This window comes from Pinus tabuliformis, chromosome 3_1, assembly GCF_031772625.1.
Source record: "Pinus tabuliformis cultivar Carrire ecotype Pingquan chromosome 3_1, CPIR1, whole genome shotgun sequence".
Taxonomy (NCBI): Eukaryota; Viridiplantae; Streptophyta; class Pinopsida; order Pinales; family Pinaceae; genus Pinus; species Pinus tabuliformis.
Window position 1 is genome coordinate 210280704 of NC_142301.1, and position 20988 is coordinate 210301691.

The 20988-nt window shown below is 40.5% G+C and overlaps 1 protein-coding gene across 1 annotated transcript in view; it reads right to left on the minus strand.

Annotated features, from left to right (window-relative positions):
• The window catches only part of LOC149186530 (protein fluG-like), a 402550-nt gene extending 382749 nt beyond the window's left edge, over positions 1-19801 (minus strand). The window contains exon 1 of the mRNA XM_089411027.1: positions 19390-19801. Within this exon, the coding sequence (XP_089267153.1) occupies positions 19390-19566 (177 nt within the window). The 5' untranslated portion in view covers positions 19567-19801. The remainder of the gene's footprint in view (positions 1-19389) is intronic.
• Positions 19802-20988: the final 1187 nt, after the last annotated feature.

Below are 20988 nucleotides of genomic sequence, written 5' to 3' on the forward strand. Positions count from 1 at the left end.
TTTATGATTGAAAATCTCATGTATGCAGGTTGAAGAAGGCTCTCTATGGGCTGAAGCAAGCACCCCGAGCATGGTATGAGAGGATCGATAGCTACTTGATGAAGTTGGGATTCACTAGGAGTGAAGTCGATCCTAACCTTTACTTTAAGGTTGAAGATGAAAAGCCTATCATACTGGTGTTGCATGTGGATGACCTCTTTCTACAGGTGCAAACCCTCTCATTCACAAATGTAAGAGGGAGATGGCTTCTGAATTTGAAATGAAGGACCAAGGACTTGAAGTGTGGCAAAAGCCAGGAGAAATTTTCCTATCTCAAGGAAAATATGTGGTGAAGATATTGGAAAGATTCGGAATGGTGGACTACAAGCCTGTAACTACTCCGATGGAGCTTGACTTCAAGAAGTTAAGCGGTAGTGCTGCTGGACCTGTTTTACGAAATGCTACCGAGTATCGGCAACTCGTCGGAGCATTAATGTTCTTAGTGAACTCCCGTCCAGATATATGCTTTGCAGTCAACACGTTGAGCCAGCATATGGTTGAACCCCACCACATACACTAGATTGGTGCCAAGAATCTTCTGAGATATCTTCGTGGCACAATGGGTTAAGATACACTGTCGAACATGTGAGACTACTTGGATATACTGATGCTGATTGGGCAGGCAGTGTGGTGGACCGTAAGAGCACTTCCGAGTGCTGTTTCACCTTGGGATCTGCTTCCATATCCTGGATGAGCAGGAAGCAGAAGTCAGTGACTTTGAGCACCGCTGAAGCAGGATATACTGTTGCTAGCATGACCTCGTGTGAGGCAGTCTGGTTGCGAAAGCTCTTCAGTGCGCTGTTTGGATACCATTGTGATTCTCTATAACAACCAGAGGTGAGATTCAATTATTGAGGAATCCCGTATTCGTCGATTGCTCCAGCAGATAGACATCATCTGGGATATGGTAAGTTGATGAGCAAGGAGGCTCCATCGCATTAAGATGATGTACAGGTTGATACACCTTGTCAAAGCCCTGAGGAAAGATCTAATTTGTGATTTTCCCAAACGACTTGGAGTCATCAAGAAACCCTTGTACAAGGGTCCTGCATGTTGCATACATTGAGCTCTGGGAGCTCTGAGGGCTTGTGGTTCTTACCAATGTTGCACGAAGCGGAAGCGTTTTTTGGAAGCGGGGACGCCGAAGCGTCATTTTCCAAAAATCTAGGAAGCGAAGCGTCCGCGGAAGCGTCTGCTATATATATATATATATATTTTTATATTTTTTTGCATTTATACTCAAAACAAACATCCCAAATACCAAATTAATTGTAGAAGACATGAAAACATGCATATTTTTGCATAAATCAAAATAGATATAACATCCATTGTACATTAATGATCTAGAATCTAGATTCTTCTCCTCTTGTCTAGCCTTTGCCTCTACCTCGATTGTCTAGGGATATTAGTCAACATTGCCCAATTTTGATCAAACTACCTAATTCAAGACTTAAAATATGGTAGAAAAAGCTTAACATGTTTGATCGATGATTTTGACTTGATTGAAAGGTAATTTTTTGCTAAGGGCGTGCCGCGTGACAAAGGAGTTCAACAATTAACACCACCAACACTAGGGTACATATAGGGCTTGGTGCTCTTGATTAAATGCTAATCGCATACCTTCATACTTGATATAATCTAATGAAATGCCACAATCCCATTGATCTTGAATTCCTGAAAACTGTTAAGTCTGCTGAATTTTGAATAGGATATGAAATTCTATTTTCTCCATATGAAGGCCAACGAGGCTGGAACCACTCTCAAACATCCTGAGTCATTTCATGGTAATGTTAAAAATTTAAGTAAAAGGATGAAAATGAAAAGTAAAGGAGAATGTCACTTTTACTTTAAGAATTTAACATTACCATGAAGGAGCATCTGCTATATTTATATTTTTTTTTGCCTTCATTCGTCACCCTAACCCAAGGTGGACACACCCCCAACAACCAAACTCACCTAAAATTAAAAAAAAAATTGAAAAAAAAAACGATTTTCTAAACGCTTTTCCGGAAGCTTTTCTGGAAGCGTACGCTTCCTCCTCCGAAGCACCACGCTTCTGACGCACGAAGCGTCGTACGAAGCACCACGCTTCTGACGCCCGAAGCGTCGTACGAAGCGCGCTTCGGAAGCGGCGCTTCCGTACAACGCTTCCAAATTTCCAGGAAGCGACTAAAAAAGCCGAAGCAGCGCTTCCGAATTCGGAAGCATCGCTTCCGGCCAAGCTTCCTAGGCTCTTCCGTACGGGACGCGCTTCGGGGCTTGGAACCGTGGGGGGGGGCGCTTCGTGCAACACTGGTTCTTACTGGAGCAACATACGACCACAAGGTGACTCACCCTCCCCTGGTGGTGCGCACTGGAACAAGATGATTCGCTCTCTTGTGGAACAAGATGATTCGCTCTCTTGTGGGACAAGATGATTCGCTCTCTTGTGGAACAGGATGATTCGCTCTCCTGTGTAGCAGGATGATTAGTTCTCCTGTGAGGCCTGGATTGATGTGTTCTCCATGGCGATTATAGCAGGATTGATGTGTTCTCCTGTGAGGCCTGGATTGATGTGTTCTCCATGGCGGCTTGGATTGATGTGTTCTCCATGGCGATTGTAGCAAGATTGATGTGTTCTCCTGTGAGGACAGGATTGATTAGTTCTCCTGTCGAGGCATCCTACCCATGCAGTCTGGGACTCATGGGAAGTACCTCTCATCTGATCAATGAGCAGGGAAATGAAGTTAGGGACCATAGTAGTACCGATGGACGCATCATTGTAACTACCGTACTCCCTACGCTAGGATGACCTCCATTGATCTGGGATTAATGATACTGGTCTGGGACCAGTGGTAGGAGTTGTACCATACTATGACGCTGACTTTGGGTCGGTTGAGACTGGTCTGGGATCAGTGGTACATACTCTGAGACTGACTTTGAGTCAGTGGAGGATGATATTGATCTGGGACCATTGGAGTTGTACTCACTATGACGCTGACTTTGGGTTGGTTGAGACTGGTCTGGGACCAGTAGTACATACTCTGAGACTGACTTTGAGTCAGTATGATACATCCTCGATCATTTCTTCTTCTTCATAATTCGGACAAAAGCAGAGTAGAACAGAACAATGCAAGAGCAGAGCAGAACAAAACAAAACAGTACAGATCAGTGCAGGGCAGAACAAGACAAAGCAAAACAGGCAAAATAGAGCAGAGCAGGGCAAGGATCAGGCTGTACAAGGCAGTGCATTTGATGGATGAATAGTAACGACCGATAGACAGATTGCAGATGAAGTTCTCCATGGTTGAGAGGGAGTGTTAAAATTGGCAACCAGGGAAAAACTTCATGTGGGTCATCTTATTCATGGCTAATAATATTTTTATTAGATTCCTCTCGTCGAGAGGTGTAGGATTGATATAAAGATCATCCAATTCCGATAAGTATTCATGGAGATATGAATTTATTTTGATTATGGAATTATTATCAAGCCGACCTACAACTCATGTAGGCTCAAAAGCCCAACAGTCGCATCTATTCACCCACCAACGTTGTGTATAAATATAAGAGGACTTTTCCTCATTTGGACTCACTCATCTCATCACATCTCTCTCTCTCTCTCTACTATGTAGAAATGAGTCTCTTCTCTACTGCGCTGAAATGGGTCTCTCTCTCACACATGTGAAGCCGGAAGCTGTTGAATTTGAAGCTGCAACTGCAGAAGTAAAGATTGACTTGCGTGGCCTAGAAGATCTCCTCTTTGGAACTGCACTGTAGGTTCATCTGAACCTCCTCTGAAAGCCACAACTTTTGGTGGTGGAATGAAGTCAATCCGATGAACGGTTTGCAAGATATCGACTGCCCTAGTTTGAAGCCGGAAACTGCTGAAACTGAAGCTGCAACCGCAAAAGTAGAGATTGACTTGCATGGCCTAGAAGATCTCCTCTTTGGAACTGTGTTGTAGGTTCATCTGAACCTCCTCTGAAAGCTGCAACTTTTGGTGGTGGAATGAAGTCAATCCGATGAACGGTTTGCAAGATATCGACTGCCCTAGTTTGAAGCCGGAAACTGCTGAAACTGAAGCTGCAACTGCAGAAGTAAAGATTGACTTGCGTGGCCTAGAAGATCTCCTCTTTGGAACTGTGTTGTAGGTTCATCTGAACCTCCTCTGAAAGCTGCAACTTTTGGTGGTGGAATGAAGTCAATCTGATGAACGGTTTGCAAGATATCGACTGCCCTAGTTTGAAGCCGGAATCTGTTGAAACTAAAGCTGCAACTGCAGAAGTAAAGATTGACCTGCGTGGCCTAGAATATCTCCTCATCTGAACTGCATTGTAGGTTCATCTGAACCTCCTCTGGAAGCCGAAACTTTTGGTGGTGGAATGAAGTCAATCCGACGGTCGGTTTGTGAGATATCGTCTGCCCTAGTTTGATAATGAAGCCGCTAATGCTGATGCTGCTGATGTAGGGTTTGCTACTGCTGATATGAATCAGATTTATTGTACTATTTCTCTCTGCTGAATTATTGAAGATAAAAGAAGATTTGATCAAAGGGTTTCCCCACACATTGTGGGGTTTGTCCCTAGCTAGCCGCCACATCTTGTGTCTCTTGTCTTGGCTTGTTTTCTGTCGATCGTTTAATGTTCTATCTGCACTTTACTTTATGTACATGTGATTGCTAATCGGTGGAATATAATAAGAAAAAGAAGTAAACTGTTATAAGCATAGAACATACCATAACTTAACACAGCTTCTGCTCCAAGTACATCTTTCACTGCTCGAAAGATCCCTGATATAACGTGGCCAAGGCATCCCACATCTCCTTAGCAATTCCTCTGCTAGCAATGTGACACACCACATGATCCTTGACTCCATCCAGGATCATCCTCTTGGCCTTCGCCATCTCAACTCTGTACTTCTTCAGCGGATCTACATCCGCAAGGACAGCCACCACGCTGTCGATGTATGTCTTGAGGGCATGCTCATCTAGAAGGAATGACATTCTATCCTTCCAGATGACGTAGTTGGATGCTCCGTCCAACCTGTCCTGATCCCTCAAGCCATTAGTTTCCATATCTACCAAAACTGTCGAAAATCCCCTTTCCACTTCTCACTACTGCTACTCAGCCAATCAGAAAATGGACTTCTTGGCAGGAAGTTTACTGAGGAAAAGTTCCCTCAAGGTGCTTCTCTTCTCTATTCTGACGTTTTTCAACCCAGCAATTTGCCTGCTGAAGATCTGCATCCCACCAGCTCTCTCACGCTGAGGCTTCAGCGTTGCTCCCTCTGCCCCGGCAAAAATTCAAACTGGAAGTCCTTCTCTCCGTCGACTCACTCAGAGAGACACTGCCTCAAAAATTTGCTCTCCCGGCTTGGAACTGCGTCAACCCTCTGGGGGTTTCGAACTGTTACCTCCTACAGCTTTTTCGAACTCCCTCTTCTACTCAGCGCTAGATCTATTAGCTCTGCTCTTCTTGCTTCACTTGTAGCTCCGATACCATGTGAAAATTCCACAACAGGAACCCTTAATGCAGCAACTGATGATATTACTCCTATTTTTTAAATTCCTTTAAACAAATTACTTGCAATTTCCTACGGCAAATATCATAATACATTCACTGCAACCTTCACTTAATTAAATATTATGCGGAAACAAGAAACTGAGCAAGAAAGAAAATACAAGACAATAGACACCATTATTTTTGGACAAATGTCCTTGGAAAAACCCAATGCAGGAAAACCGGTGCAGTAGTTCTGAAGGCTTATTATTATTAAGCAATAGAAAATTCTGAATACCTCTCAGGTTATTCAGTTACAAAGAGAGAAATATTGGCAAAAGGATTTGTGAGATTACCTCACACAATTATAGAGAAAATCTTGGCTGATCTGAACACTGAATGAAGTGCCTCTGGCAGGCCCTACACTGCTCTATGTAGTCCTCACGCAGTCTCTGCATCAACCTCTCTAGGCTCTGTGTCACTCAGTCTGCTGATCAATTTGCTGCCCGGAGTCTCTTGTAACGACCCTTCTCAAATTACAATCAACATAGGAATATTAGCATGTATACAAGGCATGCCTATGATAGCTACATATGCATGCACTGCACTAGTAGGCATATTAACTTATTATGAAAATTCCCAAGTAAAGAATAAATGAGTTAATTATTAAAAGTATTGTACTAGTATTCATACCAATTTAATTACATAAAGTGTCTATGTATGGAAAAGGAACTAAATATTAAAAGAATTAATTAATACTCTATTTTATAATATATTAATTTAATGTCATTAATAACATTTTAATTAAATAATAAATAAATATTACTATGGGACAAGGTTAATTAACTTCATAATCCTTTGGCAAGTCATGCTAAGGTACTTAAGAGATCCTCTTCTCGAAGTCGGTTGAAATGATAAAGTTCAAAATTCCATCTAATATATATATATATATATATATATATAAGTAAAAATCTGATTTAATATACGCGTAATTTAAAATAAAGATGACTGACTCAAGTAATAAAATATTAATGGATAAGGACAAGATTGATTGGAGGAAAAGAGGGTGGGATTTCTTCGGAGGGAAGGATCCTTCCCTATATAAAATCTAAAAGGAGAAGTGAGTTGGGGGGTACTTCTGGACGGAAATTTGGACGGGGAGGAAGAAAAGGAGAATCTGGGAGAGAAATTTTGTGAAATAACAAATGAGCCTTAGGGCTCAAGATTTCAGATATAGATCTATGAGAATTGGGCTCTGTTCTTGGAGGTTTTGGCCACGAGAGCCAAAAGGTTTCGCTTTCGAAGCCTTTTGGGTTTGGGATCAGGAAAGACTGATCCTAGATAGGCAGGGAGGAATTTGGTTGGTTTGGTATCAGGAGAACAACATCGTCCAGGGATCGACACCAACTCAGAAAAACCAGGTATGTACATATGTCTAAATTGATTTGTTTAGTTATAAAATTAAAAAGTATATTCTGCTAGAAATGAAATTATATGAAATTATAATTATAGTCTATTAGAAATGAATTTAGATTGGCAGGCATATACAGCTAGAAATGTAATTACAATATCAAGCTTTACATCTCTCCTCTCAGCCTCACAGTCTCACACCCCAACTCTCGGCTTCTGACACTGACTCTCCTCGGCAAAATCTCGGACTCTCTCTCACCCTCTGTGCTGCGTCTGCGTGGCCCTACATCAGCCTCTGCGTCTGGGCTACTAGATCACTCTCTGCCTCTCCTTGTTGATGATTCTCCGGCTAATAAAATCTCTCTCTCTTCGGATGCGATCCCTACCCCTCAACTGCAAGAAATCTCCTTGATCAGAATTTCCTCCTGAGAACTTCTCACTTCAGAAATTCGATCTCTTGATCTCTCGATGTAGTTTTCCAAATGACCCTCAAGCCGCTTCTTATATCTTTTTGTTGGACAACCAACGGCCTAGATTAACTCTTAATCAAAGGCCCAAATCATTTTGGCTTGATCTTCGTCTTCTTCTAGAAGTTACACCCACAATTAGATTAATACCCATTAATATTTAATTTTCCTAAGTTTAAACTTAGGAACTCCATTAGAAATATTAATTATTATAATAAAATCGTTTCTTGGTGGAATTTCCCAAAACGCTTTCTGGGTTCTTTGGAATAAATGTGCCCAAGCCTCACTGCAAAATTTGAGGCATATAGCACATCCGATGCTACCCCAAATCAACATCCTCCAGATACATTAGACCATTGATTGATTGATAGTGGTGCCTCAAGGCACTTCACTGGGTACAAAGAAGCTCTCTCAAACTTGGTTGAAAATAAGACAAATATGGAGATTATACTTGGAGATAATGCCACTTATCTCGTGAAAGGATTTGGGATTGTTACTCTTCATTTAGATCAAGGTCAAACCCTCCACTTACAAGAAGTGCTATATGTACCTAATCTGAAAAAGAACTTGGTCTCTATATCTGCAATGGAGGATAAAGGTTTCAAGGTGACATTCATTGATGGGAAGGTTTGTCTTTGGCAAAGAAACCCAAGAGATGCATTCACTCTTGGATTCAGGGTTGAAGATCTCTGTCAGGTTGGAGGAAGTCTGTTGGGAGCTATGACTTGTGATATTTCTCTTCAATCCAAATTATGGTACAGGAGATTTGCTCACCTTCATTTCAAAGCCTTACCCGATGTAAGGAAGATGGTCACAGGGATGCCCGAATTCAACTTAAATCGTGAAGGTGTTTGTCAGGGATGTGAAGTTGGAAAACATAAAAGGGGACCATTCCCCTCAAGTGAGACTCAAACCACTGACATTCTTCAATTGGTCCATTCTGATCTATCAAATATGTTGCCCGTGACATCTTTGGGTGGATATTTGTATTATGTTATTTTTGTGGATGATTTCTCTTGCAAAACATGGGTCTAATTCTTAAAGAAGAAGGATGAAGTATTCAAATGGTTTCGTTCTTTCAAAACCTTGGTTAAGAATCAAACAAGGAAGAAGATCAAAATATTGAGGACCGACAATGGGACTGAATATGAGTCAAATGAATTCAAAGACTATAGTAGAGAAGCTGGCATTAAGAAGGAGACCACTATCGCATATACTCCCGAACAAAATGGTGTTGTCAAAAGGAAGAATCGTACTATCATAGAAGCCACCTGTGCCATGCTTCATGACCAAGGTCTACCGAAGTTCTTATGGGGAGACGCTGCCAACACCGCTGTGTATGTCCAAAACCGATGCCCACATCAAGCTTTGGACTTCAAGACACCTGAATAAGTTTTCACAGGTAAGAAACCTAATGTTTCTCATTTTAGATTTTTTGGTTGTCCCATATATTTTCATGTGCCGAAAGAGAAAAGAAATAAACTAGATGCATCTAGGAAGAAAAGAACGTTTGTGGGTTACAGTGAAACTTCAAAGGCATATAGAATCTATGTGCCTGGTCAAAGGGAAGTGGAATTAAGTCATGATTTCACTTTCGATGAAGATTCTGCTCTTAGAAAGATCTGAGATCTTCCTATCCCTAGGAAGGACTATGATGATGTTGATGCAGAAAGCCAGGATGAACCTTTGTCCGATGAACTAATGCCTGATGTTGAAGGTCCGATGGATCCCATTGATCCACCTCCTTGTGAGCCCTCTACTTCAAGGAAAAGGCCTTTGTGGCTCAAAGATGCTCTTAAAGATGCTGAGAAACATATTGCACCGAGGGGGGCATTTCGTGAAAGCAAGAAGTCGAATAGGTACCAAGAGTAATTAGCTGCCATGAGTACCATTGTACAATTTGAGCCTTGTACATTCAAAGAAGCCATGAAGCAACAAGTTTGGAAGGATGCGATGAACAAGGAATATGAGTCGATCATGAAGAATGATGTCTGGGATGTGGTTCCTAGACCCAATGGCAAGTCAGTGGTCACTTCGAAATGGCTCTACAAGATCAAACATGAAGCTGATGCGAGTGCTAAGAAATTCAAGACCAAGTTTGAAGCTCCAAGCTTCTCTCAAAAGGAAGGAGTAGACTATGATGAGATATTTGCACCAATTGTCCAATATACCACCATCCGTTCGATCATAGCCCTTATTGCCTCACAATGATGGAACCTACACCAGATGGATGTCAAAACTGCCTTCTTGCATGGTTCGCTTAACGAGGAATTGTATGTGGAACAACCCGAGGGATTTGAGGTTCAATATCGTGAGACACATATATGTAGGTTGAAGAAAGCCCCTAGGGCTTGGTATGAGAGGATCAATAGCTATCTTATGAAGCTGGGATTTACAAGAAGCGATGTTGACCCGAACCTATACTTCAAGGCTGAAAAGGAAAGACCTCTCATTTTGGTCCTTTATGTGGATGATCTCCTTCTGACATGTGATGACCCTCTCATTCATCAATGCAAGAAGGAGTTGGCTTCCAAGTTCGAGATGAAGGACCTAGGACTGATGCATTATTTCTCACGGTTGGAGGTCTGGCAAAAGCCAGGTGAGATTTTCCTTTCTCAAGGAAAATATATTGTGAAGCTACTTGAGAGATGTGGGATGGTGGACTGCAAGTCTATGAATACTACAATGGAACTCAACTTTAAGAAGCTATGTGGAAGTGTTGTTGGGCCCGAATTGGCGAAAAAAACCGAGTATCGTCAACTTGTGGGGGCCTTGATGTTTTTGGTCAACTCTCGTCCTGACATATGCTTCGTTGTGAACACGTTGAGTCAATATATGGTCGAGCCTCATCACATTCATTGGATTGCTGCCAAGAATCTCTTGAGATATCTCCAGGGCACAATCCATTATGGACTGAGATACACTGCCGGGAATTTGAGGCTACATGGATATACAGATGCTGACTGGGTTGGCAGTGTGGTGGATCATAAGAGCACGTATGGGTGTTGCTTCTCTTTGGGGTCTGCTTCTATATCTTGGATGAGCAAGAAGCAGAAATCGGTTGCACTAAGCACCACCGAGGCTGAATACATTGCTGCGAGTATGGCCTGTTGTGAAGTAGTTTGGTTGAGGAAGCTCTTCAGTGAGCTATTTGAGCACGTGCTAGATACCATCGTGATCTTCTGCGACAACCAGAGTGGGATTCATCTATCAGAGAATCCCGTGTTCCACGACCGCTCCAAGCACATTGATATCAGGTACCACTTTATCCAGGATATGGTACAACGGGGAGCAGTTAGGCTCCAACACATCAGGATAGATGAGCAGGTTGCAAACATTCTCACAAAGCCTTTGGGGAAGGTCAAATTCTTAACCTTCCAAGAGAGACTTGGAGTCGTGGAACGACCCTCCTATGAGGGTCCCATATGAGTTGGACACAGAGCTCTAGGAGCTCCTGGGGACATGGGGTACTTCTTGGAGCTAGATATGAGCGACCATAGGGTGACTGGTTCACCTTCCCCTAGTGATGAGCTAGATAGAGGGTGAGTGATTCCCCTTCCCCTCTGATAACCCATTATGGTTGACATGTGTGCAGGGTGAGTGGTTCACCTTCCTCTACCCGAACACATGCATTTAGGGTGAGTGGTTCACCTTCCCCTCTGATACCCCATTATGGTTGACATGTGTGTAGGGTGAGTGGTTCACCTTCCCCTACCCGGACACATGCATGTAGAGTGAGTGGTTCACCTTCCCCTACGATTGACATATGCATAGGATGAATGGTTCACCTTCTCCTATGGCATATGAGCAGAATGAGTGGTTCACCTTCTCTTGTTGATGCCCCGGCACACATCCTACCCATAGAGTCTGGGGCTCATGGGAAGTACCTCTCGTCTGGCCAATGAGTTGGGAAAAGATGGTCAGATACCATAGCACTACCGATGGAAGCATCGTGTATTGTCGTACTCCCTATGACTAGGATGCATGGTGTTCAACTACTTGATCTGGGATCAAGGACTGACTTTAGTCAATGGAGAGTGGTATGATCTTATGACTCACTCTCGATCACTTCTTCTTCATTATTACTTCATGGTTCAGCAGAGCAGAGTAGGGCAATGATGGCGGGATGGTACAGGATGACAGGTTGACATGATGATGGATTGGCAGGTGGAATTCACCCTAGTTGAGAGGGAGTGTTAAAATTGCAACTAGGGCCAAATTCCACCATAGGGCAGCTCATATGAAGGACATAATTATTGCATTGGATTCCTCTTTCCGAGAGGTACAATTTTGATATAAAGATCATCTCATTCTGACAAGCAGAAATGGAATTTTGAATTTATTCTTTCTCATGGTCAAATTGTCAAGGTCGACCTCAGTGAAATGTAGGCTCATGAAGCCCAATGGATGTGTCTCCTCACCCTCAACGAATTGTATAAATAGGAGTGACCCTTCTCTCATTTGGACACTCACTCATCTCATCACATCATCTTCTCTCTCCTCTCTTGATTGGTTCGTACACTTGGAGGCTCTCTCTTCTTCGCACGTGTGGAAGGCAGATTTCAAGAGGCTGAAATTTCTGTGATTAGGGCAGCGTTGACTTGGGCACTTTGACCAAGCGTTGACTTCTGTTTTGGGCTAGAATTTCGATCTTTTCAGGCTGCATTCTTTGGCACAAAATTCGAGGTGATTGGGGACGTTGACTGTGTTGACTGCAGCATTGACTTTCTGGTTTGACCGCAGAAATTACAGCAAGGTTTGTTTGGGTTGACCGAGCTGTTTTGGGTTGACTTTGACCCTCTTTGGAGGCCGCATTTTTATGCTGTTGACCGAGCAGATTATAGGATGATTTGGGGCGGCTTTGACCACCAACGACTTTCAGGTTAGGGTTGCATTGACTACTGATTTGACTGTTGATTTGGAAGATCTGTTTTGGGCTTGTCTTTATGATATTTGTACTCTCTCTCTCTCTCTCTGCTGAACTATTGAAGAATAATAAGAAGATTTGATCAAAGAGTTTCCCCACATTGGGATTTGTCCCTGGCATCCGCCACATCTTGTGTCCTCTTGTCTTGGTTTGTCTTCTGCCTATGATTTTATGCTCTATCTACATTTACTGTCAATGTTTATAAGTTAATGTGATTGCTATTGGATATAATTGGAACTTGTCATTGGGCTGCTAAAGGACCATTGAAGTAAATTGTGCTTAAGCATAGACAGTGTTGCGGGGGAGCGCCCCCCCCCCCCCTCGAACCCGCTCCCGAAGCGCGCTCCGGGCCGGAGCGGCTCGAGAGCGGGTCGGGAGCACGTTCCCAAAATCGCTCCCCCCCCTCGAACCCGCTCCCGAAGCGCGCTCCGGGCCGGAGCGGGTCGGGAGCACGTTCCCAAAATCGCTCCCGGACGGGAGCGATTTTCGGGAGCGCGCTCCCTTAAAAAAATTTACGCTCCCTGCTCTGATAGGGAGCGTTTCAGGGAGCGATCGCTCCCGAGCTCCCGGAGCGCTTTTTAATGCCCGGGAGTGATCGCTCCCGGGCATTAAAAAACGCTCCGGGAGCGGTTCGGAGGAAAAAAATTCCGCCGGACCCGAAAAATCAAAAAAAATTAACTAATTTTTTTTTGTTTATAAGCCCAATGGGCCAAAAAAAACTCATTTCAACTTCATTGAGCTTGAGATTGAGAGCTGAGCAAGAGCAAAGGAGCAAGGAGCAAGAGCTGAGGAGCCAGAGCTGAGGAGCGAGGAGCAAGTGCCAAGGAGCGAGGAGGAAGCTTGCAGAGGTAAGTAACTTAATCATTTAGTTAGTTTAGCTGGTTAGGTAGTTAATTTGGTTAGTTTCATTTACCTGTTTGAGTTTAAAGATCATTAATTTAAATTAAATTAATAAATTAAATGAATTAATCCCAATAAACTAAATTAATTTGCAGATTCAAGACTCAAACCCTACAAACATCAAACACGATGGACCTGAGCATTTTTATTGGTATTTTCCTCTTCCTGGTCCCCTTTCTGGTTATTATGGTGGTGGAGAGTAGGAAACGGAGGGGGCCTGAAACTGAAGAGGTGGATGAAGAAGCCGGAGGAAGTCAAATGGGTGAAAACCCCAGTGAGGAGGATGTGGAGGAGGGTGAACATGAGGGTCAAAAAACTAAACAAGACCAAACTCCATTGTGGAAATATGTTCACAGGGCTGAAACAGGGAGAGGGGGTGGAACCACTAAATTTCATTGCCCCCATTGCAACACTGACTACACAAGCTCATACACCCGTGCTAGAAGACACCTCTGCGGGAAAAGGCCATGGGATGGAGAGAAACAAATAGGAATCAAAACTTGTGACAAGGTGTCAACAGCAGATAGAGCCAAATACATAAAGGAAGAGGAGGACGCCCAATACAGAGCAAAAAGATCAAGGGGTTTCTTTGAACCAAGCTCACAAAGAACTCCTTCAGCATCCTCCCAAGGCAGTGGATATGGACATGGAGGCACAGGGTCATCATCTTTACGCCGTAGAACCATATCAGATTTCCTTGATGAGGGGTGTAGGAATGATGTGGATTCAAAAGTTTACAGGTTCCTCTATGCATGTGGGATACCATTCAATGTTCTACGCTCACCTTATTGGCACGAAATGGTTTCTGCCATAAATGATGCCCCTAAAGGATACAAGAGCCCTGGGTATGACAAGGCAAGAACTGTTGGCCTTGATCATGAAAAAGCAAAAATATCACATTCTTTGAATAAAATGACAAGTTCTTGGACTGACAATGGGGTGTCCATTGTATCTGATGGATGGACAAATGTAAAAGGCAAGCCATTGATAAGTGTTCTTGCTGTGTCTGTTAGTGGTCCCATCTTTCTAGCTGCACATGATTACTCAGACAAGTTCAAGACCGCTATCAACATTGCAGAAGCATTGCTTGAAACAATTGAGTGTATTGGCCCATACAATGTCATCCAAGTCATCACTGATAATGCTCCTAATTGTAAGGCAGCGGGAGCAATTATTGAGGATAAACACCCGAACATATTTTGGTCTGGATGTTTGGTTCACACATTGAACCTTCTGTTGCATGATATTGTCAAAAACAAAAATGAACAATACCAATGGATTGGTGATTTGTACAAGAAAGGAAAAAAAATGATAAAATTTATTACAAATCATAGCAATACCCATGGCCTTTTCCGCAGTCACTCGAGATTGGAGTTGCTGAAGATTGCGAGGACTAGATTTGGTAGCTATTACCTCACCTTCAGGCGCCTTTTGAAGGTAAGAGAGGCATTAGCTAGCATGGTATCAAGTCCACATTGGCAGGTGTTAAAGGAAAGGGCTACAAATGTAGCTGACATTGCAGGTTTTGAAACGGTGGAGGAGGCCGCTCTTGATGGGCAGTTTTGGACAACTGTGAGACAGGTATTGGATTTCACCAAGCCAATTTATAACATGATTCGGTTTGCAGATACAGACAAACCAGTGATTGGCGAGGTGTATGAGCAAATGGATACCATGTTGGGGGAAATAAAAGACATTGTTCATAACAAAGATCCCGACTTGTACAAACTGATTCACGATTGTGTGTGTGAACGGTGGAATAGGCTTAACCTTCCACTACATTGCTTGGTGTATATCCTTACGCCAAAATACTACTCAGATTCTTGGTTGGGCAAACCTGCAGCAGGGGGTGGTGTTAGGACCAAACCCCATTTAGATCGAGAGGTAACTAGAGGATATCTGGAAGCATTAGAAAAGTTGGTGCCTGACAGGGAGGAATGTGCAGCTGTGCGCCTTGAAATAGGCAGATACTTCACTGGTAGTGGTTTGTATGGTAACTTCCATGCAATGGATGACAAAGATAAATTTGATTCTCTCACATGGTGGGAAACATATGGCGGCCACGGACTTTTGCGAAAATTGGCAATAAAAGTTCTTTCACAGGTTGTAAATTCTTCTTCTGCAGAGAGGTGTTGGAGCACCTACAGTTATATACATAATGTGAAAAGAAACAGGCTCAACGAAAACCGAGCAGAAAGCTTGGTTTGTGTGCACTACAACTTGAGGTTGTTGAGCCATTACTGTGATCGGGCTAATGAAGATCCCACATATAAAATTTGGGACAATCACCCTGAGGACGACAATTTGGAGGATGGCATTGTACATATGGAAGAACTAGAAGAGGAGCTTGTACGGGATGAAGCTGAAGCAGCTGCAGCAGCCATGGCACCTCCACCTCCACCATCCAGTAGCAGTTCTCGGGGCCCGAGTCTTGTTCCATTGCTGTCGCCACCTCCATCGGCACCCTCGCGTGGAGGCTCTAGTTCTGGTCGTCGGTCTGGGCGGGAGACTCCTAGAAGACCACCACGACCTACTTATACTCCTGGAGACTCTCGTGGCAAGGGCCACTTGTAGATTTACAGTTTACTTGTCTTTTTTAGTTTCTATTAGACTTGTCACTTTAGTTTTCATAACTGTTCAGTGTTGAGTTTTGAGTCCTTGACTCTTGACTCTTGACTCTTTCATATCATTATGACATTATGATATTTTTTGTAAACATTATATCACTGTGACAATGAAAATTTGAAGTTTGAAGTTGGGCCTTGGCAATTATAACTCATTGGTAATGATTGTGAATTATGAATATGATGCTTTGTGAAAGACTAGTCACTAAAGTTGTTTCATTTCATCTCATTATTCATGTTTCATTTTATAAATTTTTAACATTTCATATCATGTTAACAGTTAGAAGTTAGGAGTCAGGACTTAGAAATATCTTCGATATTACTTCTTGTAATGGTTAAACTTGGCTTACAAGTACAACTTGTTACTTTGGTGATCAATGATGATAAATGTTATTGAATTTTCAATTCTGAAAGCTTGAAGTTGAAACTTTAATATTGAATTTGATGAATCATGATTTATAAGACTCAATATGTTGCAGTTGTAATATGTATTTTAATTTTACTAAGGTTGATGACGACTATAATTTCTAGATGATTGATGTGATATGGTTCAATGATCAATTTATGTTTTTTTATGTTTTTTATGTCTATTTCATCATTCTACATGTTTTTGTTGACATATATGTATCAAAAATTAAAAAATATAAAAAATATATATATTTTTAAAAAATCGCTCCGGGATTCGCTCCCAAACCGGGAGCTTCTGAAAATGGTCGCTCCCGCTCCCGCTCCCGCTCCCAAGTAACATTGAGCATAGATCATACCATTGTTACCTAAAATTAACAATTAGGCATTGTATAGGGATTGCAAAGGGCTATGATCCCTAATACAAGAACCCTGAGATTTTCTTGTTTAAGGACTGATAAGAAACAAGTTTGGGCACAATAAAATCTTGTGTACTATATTGATCTAATTGCTGGTGTAATTTCCACTGTGCAAAAGTTTAAAGTTAGGCACTTTTAGTGTGTTTATGTTTTCTAGCTAAGAGCACAGACCAGATCTAGAGTGCGTGAATTTCTAACATACGCCTTTCACGCTGACTTCCCCTTCCCCACATGGGGTGCATGTTTGTTCAATGGAATATAAGTCCCTCAGTAGGACACAGGTCTGGCCTTTTTGTGTAAATGGAATATAAGTCCCTCAGTAGGACACAGGTCTGGCCTTTTTGTGTGGACTTACGTTTACAAGTACAAAGTTTAAGGTTAATGAAGGGTTACACAAAACATGCGGAGCAATTTCACAAAAAAGAACAAACATGACACTTGAGATGCCATGCAGCAGTTTCATTTTTTTTTTAATTAGTAAATTTTGGTTTTGATTGATCTGTGAGGAGTAACGAACCCTCTCAAAATCCAGCATATCAGTTTCCTTTTTCTTTTATTTGTTAATTTTTCTTATCTTTTGGTGTGGACTTCCGTTACAAGTACAAAGTTTCAAGTTGATGAAGTGTTATTCAACACCTGCCAAGCAATTACTTAAAAGGTCAATATCATTTTTGAGATTCAGCACAACAGTTTCCTTTTCTATTTTATTAGTAAATTTTGTTTAATTTTTTTTTAGCGTGGACATCCAGACTGCAATTTACAACTACAAAGTTTAAGGTTTATGAAGTGTCATTCAACACCTGCCAAGCAATTACGCAAAAAAGGGCCAATATCATTCTTGAGATTCAGCACAACAGTTTCCCTTTTTGTTTTATTAGAAAATTTTGGTTTTCATTGATCTGTAGCAAGTTACGAACCCTCTTCAGATTCAGCAACGCAGTGTACATTTTTTATTTTATAAGTCAATTCTGTTTACCTTTTGGTGTGGACTTCGATTTACAGGTAAAAAGTTTAAGGTTCATCAAGTGTTATTCGACACGTGCCAAGCAATTCCAGAAAAATGGGCCAATGCTATTCTTGAGATTCAGCAAAACTGTTTTTCTTTCTATGTTATTAGAAAATTTTGTTTTTGATTGCTCCGAAAGAGTTACGAAACCTGTTCAGATTCAGCAGCACAGCTTGATTTTTTCAATAAATTTATTTTCTGATTGATCCATAGGGAGTTAATAGAATACCAAATCCACCTTTTTTTTTTGGGTAATTAAGCTTAAGATTTGAACCAATAACTTGTTTCACACAGAATGCTTTAACAGAATGCCTATTCACCATCAATCCAAGCCAGCTCACTTTAAAATGAAAAAAGAAACCCCAGCAGTAATAATACTTATACTGAAATAATCCCAGCACAACTGTTTCCTGTTATGATCGATCAATCAAAATTAACATTTACTGAAGCTTCCTTAAAATCCCTATCATGGATTTGAAACGGTCATCACTGTTTAATACAAGTATCACAAGTATCAGGAATGCCATATGGTTTTAGTCATCAAAATGTTTGGCTGCTACAACAATACAGAAAAAACAAGAATGCTAGACTCCAGATACTTGGGGATATTACGGAGCCACTATAAAATATACATATATATATGAATTGAGTGCAAAAAGCCAAGAGTTGACCATTGAGATTGCAGAATTCCAGAAAATAAAAGACGGCATTACTATTATACATCCCATTGAAAACCGAATCCGGAAAGAAATGCGAGGAAGTACCTTAAAGGATAGGGTAGGGCAAACATGAGTTGACCATCTAGATTCCAGAATTCCAAACAAAATAAAAGATGGCAATACCATACTGGGTTCACTGGAGGGGAGTGCTGTTAAGGGCACAAATAGGAAGGATGAAGCTATGGCACTATTGGGTTTAAACTTTACTTTGGTTCGTGATTTTTTATAAATACATATTTTTGGGGATTTCAGGATCATTATAGATCATATTTTGGAGTGCTGTTAAGGGCACAAATATGAAGGATGAAGCTATGGCACTATGGGGTTTAAACTTTATTTTAATCCATGGATACATATTTTTGGAGATTCCAGGATCATTATGGATCATATTTTGGGAAAAAACAAGATACAACAGAACACATTATCACTTTATGGGTAACTATGTCAGATTGAAGAGCTATGGGCTACTTTTCAAGACCCACTTAGACAAAAACATTACCAAAGAACAGATCACATGTCCAAACTGGGTCTTTTGGATGAACCGGATGGTATGAACATCCAAATATAAAGACGAACACTTTCTATGAAAGTGGATGTGTCTCCTATTGCCGGAATAACAAATACATCTTACAGTTATACAAAGCAAAGAATGCTGCATCCAGAAGAGATAAGGGAACATTATATGTTTTTTTTTGTAAATGGTACACACTAAAGGTAGTTTTTCAGCGATTTAGTATATAGTTGATAAAGTTTTGATATTTATTCTTTTTCTGGGATACATATTAATGACCCAAAATATTGATAATCAGAAAAGATGAATATGTGGATAATGTGAAATGTATGCTAATTATATGCAAAACTGAGCTACAGATGCCTAAAATTTACTAATTATGTACTGCTTTTTATATAATACACAACAGAATTTATGTTATGCTAAAAAAAGGCAATACTATTATACATACCATTGAAAACTGAACCCGGAAGAAATGCAAGTACCTTAAAGGATAGGGTATGGCAAACATCCTTGGCAGCTTCACCTTCAGCCTCTGAGAAGCATCGCAGAAAAGGAAATTGAGAATCGAGAGATACAATGTTGTGGGCGTGAGCATCTATCACCGATATTCTGTCCACTATCTCACTTAACATCCTCTCAGTTGTGGTTGCCATCGCCATGTTTCCTTCTGTTCTTCTTTCACTCCTTCCTCTCACACAGAGTGGCTCCTCCCTTGCGCATGTTACACCGCATAAATTAGATATACAGGTGAATCCCGTCACAATTTGTGGGCCGCCACTAATGACTGTTCTGTTTATTCTATTGATTTCCTTGCAGTGCGTGATTTATGACTTTTCCAAAGGCTTTTCGCATCGAGGCTGAGGAATGGCCGGGAAAGTCTGGAATCTGTTAAAAGGGGTGGGAATTTGGGAAAAATTTAAGAAATTTTGGAGTAGTGATGTTTGAATTATATTTTTTTGATGTTTGAATTATAGATTAAGCATTATTAAAAACTTCAAGTCACTTAAAATCTTGAAATTTGACAGTTATAATTTAAAAAAGGCAAAAAATGAAGAAGCAATCCGTTTTATAGGCTATTTTTAGCTTTATAAATATTAAAATAATTTTTTTTTTTAAATTTACAAAAAACCAACTAAATTTTAAGTCAAATATTTTTTAAGGCAAAAAACAGTCTACTGCTTTTCCTACTAACATCATTAGAACCCTGGAGGGCAAAAAACAGTCCATTTCTTTTCCAACTAACATCATTACAAGCATGCAGATATTATAATCGAATTGTGAATTGCAATTTGATGTGTTTTTTAATCTGGAAATTTGTGATGCGTTTTTTTTTAATTTGTAAATATAAATATTTAATTTATATTTATAGGGAGATAAAAGAAATAATGTTTAACTGTGATTTTTTTAAATTTGTAGTAGATTTTATTTAATGTATTTAAAAATTCTTGAAATATTTAGATTGTAAAAAATTCTTTTAATTTCCATCCCATTTTAAAAAATTGAATCACATAAACATAAAAATAAAATAGAGTAAAAAGCTTACTTATTTAAAAACTATTAGAAAATGATGCGATGTGTTTTTAATTGAACCTATTATACTAAAACTACTGGAAAATGAATTCTCACCTAAAAACTACTGCTAGAAAATGATGTGTTTTGTTTTTTGAATGTGATGTGCTATTTTAATCTGCAAATATAGAGTCCATCGATATTTATAACCAGATAAACTAATATTTATACCTCTGATCCAATGTGATGTGTTTTTTAATCTACAAACATAGAGATTCCGTTCATGTATTTGTAACAAATTTATATAAAATTGTGATGTAATAAAAACTTTGGGAAACATCAAGATTCCGTATAAATTTTTAGGTTACTCTAGGAGTTGTTTACCAAGGTCGATGAATTCCCTGTCTGTAGGGCCAAAAGTGGATGGAATTTGGGTAAAAAATTTCAAAAAATCTTGTAGAGACAGTGTTTCAATCATGTTTTTAATAGTGGAAATGGATTAAGCACCATCAAAAACATCTAGGACACCTAAAATTTTGAAGTTTAACAACTATAACTTGGATTTAGAAAAA